The 11,520-nt window shown below is 31.3% G+C and overlaps 2 protein-coding genes across 2 annotated transcripts in view; both read right to left on the reverse strand.

The window, feature by feature from the left end:
• The window catches only part of LOC112091749 (choline-phosphate cytidylyltransferase 2-like), a 5,351-nt gene extending 5,041 nt beyond the window's left edge, over positions 1 to 310 (reverse strand). Inside the window, exon 1 of the mRNA XM_024166070.1 lies at positions 1 to 310. This exon is cut by the window's left edge and continues 5 nt beyond it. Coding sequence (XP_024021838.1) covers positions 1 to 122 — 122 coding nt within the window. The 5' untranslated portion in view covers positions 123 to 310.
• A 2,943-nt stretch (positions 311 to 3,253) lies between these two features.
• Positions 3,254 to 6,760, reverse strand: LOC21388400 (glycine-rich RNA-binding protein 4, mitochondrial). The gene is made up of 4 exons (XM_010098824.2): positions 6,486 to 6,760; positions 4,061 to 4,129; positions 3,818 to 3,924; positions 3,254 to 3,726 (listed from the first exon to the last, which is right to left on the reverse strand). The coding sequence occupies exons 1-4, from the start codon at positions 6,640 to 6,642 to the stop codon at positions 3,586 to 3,588; spliced, it is 474 nt and encodes a 157-aa protein (XP_010097126.1). The 5' UTR covers positions 6,643 to 6,760; the 3' UTR covers positions 3,254 to 3,585.
• Positions 6,761 to 11,520: the final 4,760 nt, after the last annotated feature.

Here is an 11,520-nt window from a genome sequence, read left to right on the forward strand (position 1 = left end):
GCTTGCTCGAGAGAACGGGCATGGCCGAAATGAAAGAGATCATAAATGCCGTCGGCGTATACTCTGACGGGTTTTTCGTCGCTGCTATTCTCACCGTCATCGCCCTGCTTTTGAGTCTCCATTCTTCTTCTTCTCCTCCTCCTTCTTCTTCTCCTCTCTCTCTCTCTCTCTCCTTCTCTTTCTCTCTGTCTGAGAATGAAGAATTCAGGCTTTGCTTGGGCCAGAGGGGTACACAGCCACAGAGACGAAGAGAGAGAGAGGTTTGGAGAGAGGAGAGAGAGAGAAGTAGCCTTCTTTACAAAATGTATATAACTACTTTTTTCCGTACGCCAAAAAAGCAAGGTCAAGTTCATAAAATTTTTTTTTTTTTTTTTTTTTTGCCCCTTTTTTATTGCCGGTGCCTAGTTTGTCGTTTTCACATGCTTGTGGGAGCTTTGTATTGCTTTCAACCTTTAGGCCTTTTATTTAAGATGTAAAATAAGGGTACAAAATATTGACCATGTCTAATATATATCAAGCTTTTGATCAGCAAAAAAAAAAAAAAATATATATATATATATATATATATATATCAAGCATTTTCAAAGTGTTGTATTGAATTGAATGCATACCATGCGCATGGCGAGCCGTCGATGTTCAATTTTCTCCAACACAAATGGACCGTGTGTTTTTAATAAAATTAAAATGATATTATTGACTTTTAAGAAAATTAAAAAAAATGTTCTTTTTGTATTTTAAAAGCAATTTTTGAGATATAAAAATATCATTTCTATATTTTTATTTATTTAATTAGAAATTTAATATCTTAAAATTTTATTAAAAAAATATTTTAAGAATATAAAAAACTCAAAATAGTATTCTTGTATCATAGCAAAAAAGTAAAAATCTTCAATGCATAATGTTTTAAATGTTTTATTATTTTTTTCTTAAATACAATGATTTTATTCACACACGATCTATTAACTCGCCATATTCCTTTTAAATTGATACATTTTATATTTATGATGTAAAAAGTAAAGATGAATGTGTAAATAGAACCACACTTACATTTATTTTTCAAAAACAGACAAATATTAGATGAATTATGGATATGGGTTCCGCTTGAAAAAATTAACAAAAAAAAAAATGTGTTCGATAGGTACTAGTAACATATTACAAAAAAATATTTGAAGGAAGAAGGTTGAAATAGAGAAACCGAAAGGCAGATTAACATCAACCACAAATAAATTGAAATTCTTTAAGGTCATTTTTTGTAAGACTTCCTACTAATAATATTAATTTTTAATCATTAAATCTGATCAAAATCACATTAAAAATATTCAAAACAACTCCGGTTAAAAACAGAACCTTTTCAATAGGTTACTTTTTCAGTGTTTTACCAAAGAAATTATCAAATCTGTAATATCATGAAAACTTTTCTACTGAAAGGTGTTGACATTATTGAGAAATTATTGTTGCTACTTTTAAAAATTTGTTCACTTAAGTCAAAAGTAAAAAATGAGTAGAAACATTAAGGTGAATATAGACTTATTAGTGGTCTCTCACAAGTTTTTAGCAAAGTTCATGAGGATATTTATTGGGAGGTTCTCTAATAGGTCTAAAAAAATGAATTATTGGTATTTTTTTCTACTTTTTAGTCGTTAGTTCTATATTAGATACGGACTCTTATGCATATATTTTTTAATCTGATATGATTTTGACCAGATTTAACGATTAGAAATTAAGTCTTGAGGTCACTGGAGAAACTCCTTATATTATAAAGACATAAGCAATTTTTTATTAAATTTTTTTTAAATGAAATAAATATCTCTTAAAGTGCACGAGTCTAGATTTTTTACTCATTACTGTTGATTAATATTATTTTAGTCAAATAACTAAATCAGTCAAAAGGATATCAATCAAGAATAATGAGTAAAAATCAAAACTCATGCACTCGTAAAGGTAAGATTGAAAAATTATAGCACCAAACAAAAAATGTTTCACGCTTAATACCGTAGTCGGCGCTAGCGAAAAAAAAAGAGAGAGAGAGAGAGAGAAGAAGAAGAAGAAGAAGAAGAGATGAGCTTATAAGAAGAGATGAGCTTTTATGATGAGCTTATAAGAAGAGATAAGCTTTTATGGTCTGAGGCTCGTGCGTAACATTGGAACTTTAGTCACTAAATTTTATTTACAAGTGTGTCATCTCATGTTGAGTTCAGGGTGGGGTTTGTGCCACCTGTGGAGAAGAACAATTGTTGGATCGAATCTAAGGTCATGGTGGGCTCGTCATCTAGACCTACCATGTGGAGTTTTTTATCTGAGAGACGAGTGAAATAGTCTTGTGGTGAACCATGATCATTTATCGCTATTGTCTACATGTGTGTGGCCTTTTATGTCGTCTTGTTTTACAATTATTGAGAGGTCTCGTTTTCTTTAGTGTTTTGATATTTTAACTTTTGATTTTTTTTTTATTTTTGGTTGTAATAACAGTGGTTTTTATCCCTAATTAGTTTGTGTTATTGATTTGTTTGTTTAGTATTTGGTTTGTCTTTCTCATCCGCAATATATGTTTTTTTTTTTTGTGATTTTTGTGTTGCTTCGTTCAACATCAATTAATAGGAAGTTTTCCATTGATTGTAAAGGTTTTGTTAAAAGCCTTATTTGTGCTCAATTTTTAGTGCATACTATTTTGGTTTGAAAATCATTCGAGTTCGTTGATTGAAGCGGTCGTTTTCAATGTTCTTAATAGTAGTTATTATTATTATTATTATTATTATTGAAGATACTTACAATCTTTTTATTTTTTGGAAGAATATTTGCAAGTGTCTTTTCGTACTTTTGAAGAACACACTTGTAAGTATCTTGAATACACTGATTTCTAGAAGTACTATTCAAGACACTTATTACAATATATTTTTTTTCGAAGTATTTTTTAAGATACTTACAAAAGAACTTGTGGTGCAGTGTCGTTATTCCAAATTTTGACAAAAAAGACATGGGAGAGATGGGCAACAGCTCCACGAGTAGAGGAGATTGTGCCATATTGGATTCTGGGAAATAGGAGGGGCCATTTTCTTTTCTCCTCTTTTTCTTTACCAGCAGCACCATCTTTGCAGGGCACAACTTATTCATCCAGTAACAGTTGCTTCACAATGATATCATTTTAATCCAGTTCATTCACCAATTCGAATTTAAAATTTAAGTTTTACTACAGTAAAAAAATTCTAAAAAACAATCACATTTAACTTTTTTATTATAGTAAAAAACTCTCACATAAAATCACATATTTAGTATTCAACTCAATAGAAGAAAAAAAATCAGATGCCTTGGCCTCCTTTGCCTTTAGGCGCTGTGTTATTTCTATCCTTTGCATCTAAAAACAAATGTCGTTTCTTTTTGTTTTACAAGCTTTAGACATATCTTACATCAAAGATGCTAGTAACATAACAGAGATTGAAACGCTTGTTAATGCACTGACAGAGCATTGATCATATTATTGGAAATCTAGTTGTGTATGCTCTCCTCCATTGTTGTTGTTTTTTTTTTATCTCAATAATTGCCATAATTGTTCGCTAAATCCGTTGCGTTTACTACACTTCTTCATCGTCAGTACCAACAATCGGCTGCTTCCTCTAGTACCTGTAAATGCTGCTGCTGTTTTGGGGGACCGGAGGTTCTCAGATATCCTCCGAAAGCATCTTTCCCAGGTTTTGCTATTTCTACATAAATCAGCCTGCCATCAAGATTCTGAAAAAAGAAACATGTTGAGTTTGAGTAGTTCATTTGTTCACTTTATTTATTTTAGCGGGTAAAAACAATGTTGTGGTAAAAGGAGAACCTGATGATCCATGTTTTCTATGGCAAGCATAGCATCATCTTGACTGGTAAATTGGATGAAGGCAAACCCTTTGGACCTTCTTGTCATTTTGTCCTTTATGAGTTTTACTGCCACAGAGTCCAAGTCAACAAGGACAGATATTAAAACACAAATGGAGGCCAGATATTAAAACACAAATGGAGGCAATAAGCAAACAAAGAATATTTTCTTTTAAAGACCGATGATGATGGACTTGATGTCTACCTTCGGCTATCTGGCCAAAGTTTGAAAAATTCTCGAGCAAACTTCTTTCACTGGTTGAATATGGTAGATCTGAATCAACAAATAACATAGCAGAGCATCAACATTGGCGTAAAATTTTTCATAGCATGAGTTTTGATGATCTCTTAGTGTTAAATGCAAATTATATGCCCATGGCACAATCTCTTGGGATTTTCTCTCCTGTTTTCTATCACCTTACAAGCAAAGGCTCAATATGAGTAGAAACTTGAGGAGTGCGCGTGCGTATAATATAACGTATGCATGAAATGTATCTGTTACAGAAAGATGTGTGTGTGTGTGTGTGTGAATTATAATGTTTTCATGGATGTACATGTTACACGAAAGAAAAAAAAAAAAGATAGAGAATGATGGAGTTTGAACAGTTGGACCCAAAAAAAAAAAAAAGATTGAGAATGATGGAGTTTGAACAGTGGACCAATTGATCTTTATCCATAGTAATTAGAATAAATTAAACACAGATACACCAGCTGGGTAGCAGGATCACATTCAAGGACTGCACCCTAGTCAATGGTCATTATAAAGCAATCGATTGTCAAATACCATATCATTGTTTGTAAAGATAATAAAATACCTCTTCTTCTTTAGGCACAGTTTTTATTGGTTTGCAGATATATATTTTTTCTTTTATTTTGTTTCCTAAATGGATAGGAACTGAAACATTATTAAAACGAGAAAAAGATAAAACAGAGGAAAAATCAGAGGACAAGCAATCCTCACAAGTGAACAAGCAGAAACAGAAGAGTATAAGAGCAACAGTTGAAAGCAACTACTAGTCTGGTGTCTAAAAATCAAAAAGAAAGGAGCGTGTCTAAATTATTTAGAAGAAGAACAGCCCACAGAGACGGCCAAGCTGAATCCTATCTCATAGAAAAATCCCTTCGTAAAATTTTTCCCAAAATCTCCAAGAATTCTTCTCAAGGAAAATGATCCAAAAAATGGAGAAATGAACACTCAAGTACCAAAGACCTTTGCTACTCAGAGTAAAAAGTCCACCCAAAAAATCCTCAACCAAGAAGGAACAACAATTTTGACGGACCATCAGACAGAATCCAATTTCTTTCAAAACTCTAACCCAAAAGAAGAAACCAAACAGCAATGATCAGCATTTTTCAAATAAGCCCTGCACGAGGCACACCACCATGGAAGAAAGACACTAAAGGCCTCTTTTTCTGCAACACCTCATAAGTATTGACCTTACCATGTTAAAGTATGTAACAAAGTATGAAGTGAAACTATACTGGGGACCTAAGATTTACAGATAAAATCAAGAGGTTCCAATATACAGGAAGAGAAGAAACATCGCAAAAGGATTTCGACAAAGACGAGTAAAAATTTCAGGCTTAGCCCCGAAAAAAAGGCAATCATGAAATAAATTTCATGTTGCAAAGATCACAAGTGCTTAAATATAGTAGCAATAACAGCATCACAGATCTTATAACTTCATACCATTAGTTCAATCATGGCTACAGTACCAAGACTGACTTCTTATGTCAGGTATTAATAAGAATGATTATAGTTTGTGAACAGACACCACGCTGCAAATTTAAGCACCAAGGGTTTCATAACTCATCTTCATTTTATACCATATGCAGGAGCAACCATTCCCTACTACAATCCAAATCTGCTCCGCCATCAAGATAACTGGCTGGCGAAAACAAAGATAAGCTCCTTGGTCATAATACTTAGTTTTCTTCACAACAGTTGCCCATAGCAAGTAAGAACATTTTCTACACTATTTTCCGCACCACGAAGTGTCGCTTCTCTAGCTTTCTTTTCCTTTATATTTGATACTTAATTCGTTAAACCATAGGTATTAATGCCTACAGAGCTGATCTTCCAATAAAAAGATCAACTCTTCTCCTTGAAGCTCGAAATTTGAGTTATGTATAGCCATTTTGTCACCCTTTTAGCTCAATGATATAATGCATATAGTATTGATTGACAAGAAGTGATAAGAAGCAAAAAATTTTCTGCCTCGACACTCTGCTAACTTGATCAACTTGAGAAAGATTAAAACTTACTATTTGACAAGTTGTCAACTCTAACATTGAACATATTTCCAAATACAAAATTTTTATTTATGAATCCCATAAAAAAAAGACTAAAATAACTATACATCTACTTTTTGTTTTTTCATAATTGGGGATAAATAATAGATCAAATTTTCGGGAAAAACAATCAAATTATAGCTAAAGCTCAATTATCCGTCAAAAAGTATATCAGAATCCAAAGAATGAAGAATAAAATTTATAAAAAGAAATATTCAGAACAAAAATACATAATTCATAAGCTATATCATAAACCTATGAAAATGAAGGGATAAAGTAATTAAATTAAATTAAAGCGTAAAGAAAATAAAAGAAGATGAAAGAGAAATGAGTTTTACTTCTAACGATGATTCTGCTGGCAAGAGGATAATCGAAGAAGGAAGCTCTGAGCTTCAAAGAATTGAATTCCGTACGATTTGTGCGGAGAATGGGTATCCGTATCCGTACGGGGTTGGCGCTCGGAGGGAAGGAGATGGTCGTTGGCGTCGCCCACATGGTTGGAACCGGCCACCGTGTTTTTTTTTTTTTTTTTGGAAGTGAAATGGAGTGGGAAATTTGGCCAATTTATTTGAAGAAGAAGAAGAAGAAGAATCGAACCAATTGGGACAACCGGGAAAATATCCCGATTGATGTAATGGAAACCTATGCATAAAATGACTAAATTACCTGACATGGGAAGGAAATTACATTTATGCCCCTATCTTACTTTTTTTCTACCTCAACTTTAATCTCATAAATGGTTACTCTCATTCTTACTTTGGGCGCTAATTTTTAAAACGTCTAGGTTTTGCTCTATTTTAATTTTGATTCATTCATTAGGTAATTGTTAAATATCTAATGAAATCTATAAAAATTAAGAATTAAAATTAAAAAAATTTAAAATGATACCTAAGATTACTCTCAATCCTATTTTGGTTGTTAATTTTTAAAACGTCTCATTGATAGTCTCTAAGTTTTACTCTGTTTTAATTTTAATTCATTCATTAGGTAACTGTTAAATATTTGATGAAATCTAAAAAATTAAGAATTAAAATTAAAAAAATCTAAAATTTAGATATTAAAATAATAAAAAAAATTAATTTTTACATATAGTCCTTAAGTTTTAATTGTTTCTAAATTTGGTCCTTAAATATTTATACAAAACTATAAATTCCGTCAAATATTACTTAATTAACGAAGTAGCCAAAACTAAAACAAAGCAAAATATCATAGACTAAGTATAGACGTTTCTACAATTTGCTTATAGTAAAATGGTTTCTTTCAAAAATCCATGCCTGCTTATTCTTTTGTTTTTGTTTTTGTTTGTTGTTGTTTTTTTTTTTTTTTTTTTTTTTTTAAATAAACTAAAACTAGACTCCTGCACGATTTAATCATTTTTTTAATGTGTTTTTTAAACTATATTCCTTCTATGAACCATTTTTTTTTTAACTAAACTAGACTCCTGCACGATTTAATCATTTTTTTAATGTGTTTTTTAAACTATATTCCTTCTATGAACCATCTTCAGTAAACGAGACCCTAAGCTTGCGTCGAGACTTGGTTTTGGCATGCAACTTTGGTACTAGAAAAAGGGCCAAAAACATAAACCCTATAAATAAGAACAGAGTATATAGTTGGGTAAAATCAAATACATAAGTATTATATCAAAATGATTACATATCAGAGGTAAAAGAAATCTTAGATTTTTATCGCTGATGCCTCTTAAACTTTAAAATAATTCTCAATTTGTCACTTGAATTTTAAAAATTCTCACTTTATTTCTTGAACTTTAAATTGTTCTCATTTAATCCATTTTATTATAATTTCTATAAAAAACAGATAAAAAAAGAGAGTAATGCATAAATGGGACAAATTTAAAATTCAGGAGGCAAAATAAAAGCTTTCAAAGTTTAAGGAATAAAGTGAGAATGACTTTCAAGCACCAATAAAATTAATCCAAAAATCTTCATTCCTTGACCGCCATGCAATATGCTGCTACGTCCTCCGCACAATGTCCAAAACGAAGAGGGTTTCTTGAGTGAAGAAGGCAAAGCTTTTTAAGGTCATCTAAAATACAAGAATGGTGATTGAAGGGTATACGTTGTTTAGGAAGCTGGCCATTTACTTCATCAATTGAACTGGGAATTGCTGGTGAAAAGAGATCAGTTTGCGAAGCACTTGTTTGCACCATAATTGCTAGTGCAAGTAATACCATCATGAAGCCAATAATCAAAATCCCACTTTTCCTCCGGCTATTTTCGGCCATGGCAAGTTGTAATAATTAGTATTACTCCTTTGAAAAATTTATGTTGTTTTCGATATCAACATTTATAAACAAAGACATATACGTTATAACCTTTTAACTTACCTTTAATGTTTTACTGAGATGATTGCGTTTTCGTATAGGCAAGGAAGTCTCTCGAGTCTTACAGTAGCAAAAAAAAAAAAAAAAAAAAACGTTTCTCTTGAGCCTTTGTTATATCCAATCTATATATATTCATATGAATTTTTATTTTTTAGTGGATATAGTTTTAGAAAGTTGTATTTTACAAATTAAAAATTACCGATTTAATTTATCACATCTCTTGGTATAAATGTTTTAATAAATAACTAAGATCAGTATAATAGTCTTTTTATCTACAACATTTGATATATAGCTGGCGTCGGGTATGTAGCGCACCTTGGATTATTTAGTCCGAATAATCAACAGTAAAGACTCTAAGGGTCCGTTTAGTTCACTGATTTGAGCTTTTAATTCGAGTTGAGATGTGATTTTATGTGAGAATTTTTTACTGTAGTAAAATAGTTAGATGTAACTATTTCTGAGAGTTTTTTACTATTGTAAAACTCGAATTTTAAACTTAAATCAGTAAAATAAACGGGCCTTAAATTCACTTAACTTCATAATTTGGAGAACATAAATATACGCAAACATAAAAAATAGCACATATATAGCAGGAAATTCACATAAGTTATGCGTAGTACAACATTTTGAGAAATTACAACTTTTCTTTTCAAATGGATTTTAGAGGCACAGAAATCGTATTACCCTCCGGACTTGGTCAAAAGTCAAAAGCCAGAATGATTTTTAACAACGTCGAATGCAAGACCTATTAAAAACGTGACATTTTCTTTTTGCATTATTGTCTCTATGCAGTCAATACGTGTGTTTCGTACCAATACAAGAAAGAGGGATATTGTCCGCCCGATGGTTGACGTTAATTACTCCCTTTATTTATTTCACAAGTTTAAACCAAAAGTTTTTGTTAAAACCTTTTCAATTACAATATGTGTCCTCTAATAAAAATTTAAATTTCTATTCGCAAGTCTTTTAATTAGAACGAATGAATGTTTAAATGATAAAAACCTGTAATGGTTAGTAATTTAAGAGGTCGTTATAACCGGAGTTGAGGTTAGGGTTGTGGCCAAAGTTGGGTTTGGAACCGAGAGATGAGTTGCGATTTACATGGTTGCAATGGGGACATGATAGCGGTTGAGACAATTATGGTCTTGATTTGGCCCCGAACCACCTTGGTATAGATCATCTTGAATTCAACCTCGCACTTTAATCTCGACCATGTCCCAACCCTGACTCCAACCTAAAACATAAAGACAATTATCAAAAAAATTTCAGAAAATCATTTTTGTTTAAAAGAACAAAAAAAAAAAAAAAAAAAAAAAAAAAAAAAAAAAAAATTACTCAAAAAAAAACCGAAACCACCCCTATAAAAAAAAAAAAAAAAAAAAAAAACTACAAAAAGATTGACTCAGAACAAGACTGAAACCACTCATATTTAGCATTTTCTATATTTTAATTCATAGAAGGACTAACTATAGCACAATTATGTAGGGACTAAATTATTAACTACTTCATATATTTAAATTTTGCCATCCCTTTATTTAATAGAAGGACTAACTTTGACATGTTTATTCAGTTTAGGAAAACTTTCAACACAAGGACTATTTCTATAAAAAGAAAAAAGTTCAAGGATCTTTCATAAAATTATTTCTTAATATGAATACTTATTATACGTAGCAATTTCTAAAATTTCATAACACATACATATGTCATAATAGATAAATTATTTGGAAGGCTGGCTCACTAATTAATGATTATTTTTCTTTATGATGGTTCACCATTAAATAAATAAAAGCGAATACGATGGCTGACATGAGTTCCCTCGGCAATTAAGCATATTTGGTCTCTTCTATGAAACTAAACTCTTGAGGGACGAAAAGGCAAAACTTGTCACTAGAAATACCGATTCCGGAATAGAAAGTTCCTTAATATGATACAATACGACCATCTCTTGCTTGCATTTATAGCTCATCATCTTTTCAAAATGCTAGAGAGGTGACTGAATGCAGACTAGTGACCCGATTATAAGATGCTTGTTCCAATAAGTAGAATGTCCAACCCTATCAAAAGTTGTGTACCCACATTTCAAACTATGATGAGTTCGTATGACATTTCAATAGGGGTTTTTGGCACAATTGGCCTCCAAACTTGTCGTGGTTTAGCAAATTACCCCCTAAATTTTTAAATTTGGCAAGTTGCCCCTCAAACTTATAAATTTGTTGCAATTTGCGCCATTTAACTAAATTTGCTCAAATTTTTTAATTAGATTTATGGGATTAAAGGTTGAGATATTGAAGGATTTGTGTTACATGTAAATTGGAATGATAAAATTTTTGGGCTGAACATGCTTTTTGACATTAATTTAACACAATCGTCGTCAAAATGGGGCATATTGCAACAACTTTACAAGTTAAAGGGGTAACTTACTAAAATTAAAAATTTAGGGAGCAATTTGTAAAACTACTGTGACGAACATGTAGATTGGAATGATAAAATTTTTGGGCTGAACATGCTTTTTGACATTAATTTAACACAATCGTCGTCAAAATGGGGCATATTGCAACAACTTTACAAGTTAAAGGGGTAACTTACTAAAATTAAAAATTTAGGGAGCAATTTGTAAAACTACTGTGACGACCCTCCTATGAGGCCGCCACTGTAACTTAAACTTTAACTTGTACTTACTGGGGTTTCTTAAAATTTGCGGAACATTTTTTTTTTTTTATATATAAGAAAGAATACTCTCATAATTTGTAACAATAATTTCAAATAAGTGAATCACTAAATTTCTTAAAGCTTTTCTTAATTTCAGTTAAGATAAAACGTTCTAAAAATATCTTTCAAACAGAGCAGCATTTGAACTCTTATTTCAAATGCTCTTAAAAAGTCTTTCTAAAACTAGCCAATTCAATCGGGCCATTTAATTTTGACTTTAAAACGGATTTCGTGAGAAATCTTAAATTCAAGTACATCTTAAAGCCCTTTTAAAATCAATCATTTAAATCGTCATGTTTAAAATTTATTTATTTGTTGCA

This window comes from Morus notabilis, unplaced genomic scaffold (genome assembly GCF_000414095.1).
Source record: "Morus notabilis unplaced genomic scaffold, ASM41409v2 Scaffold3212, whole genome shotgun sequence".
Lineage (NCBI taxonomy): Eukaryota > Viridiplantae > Streptophyta > Magnoliopsida > Rosales > Moraceae > Morus > Morus notabilis.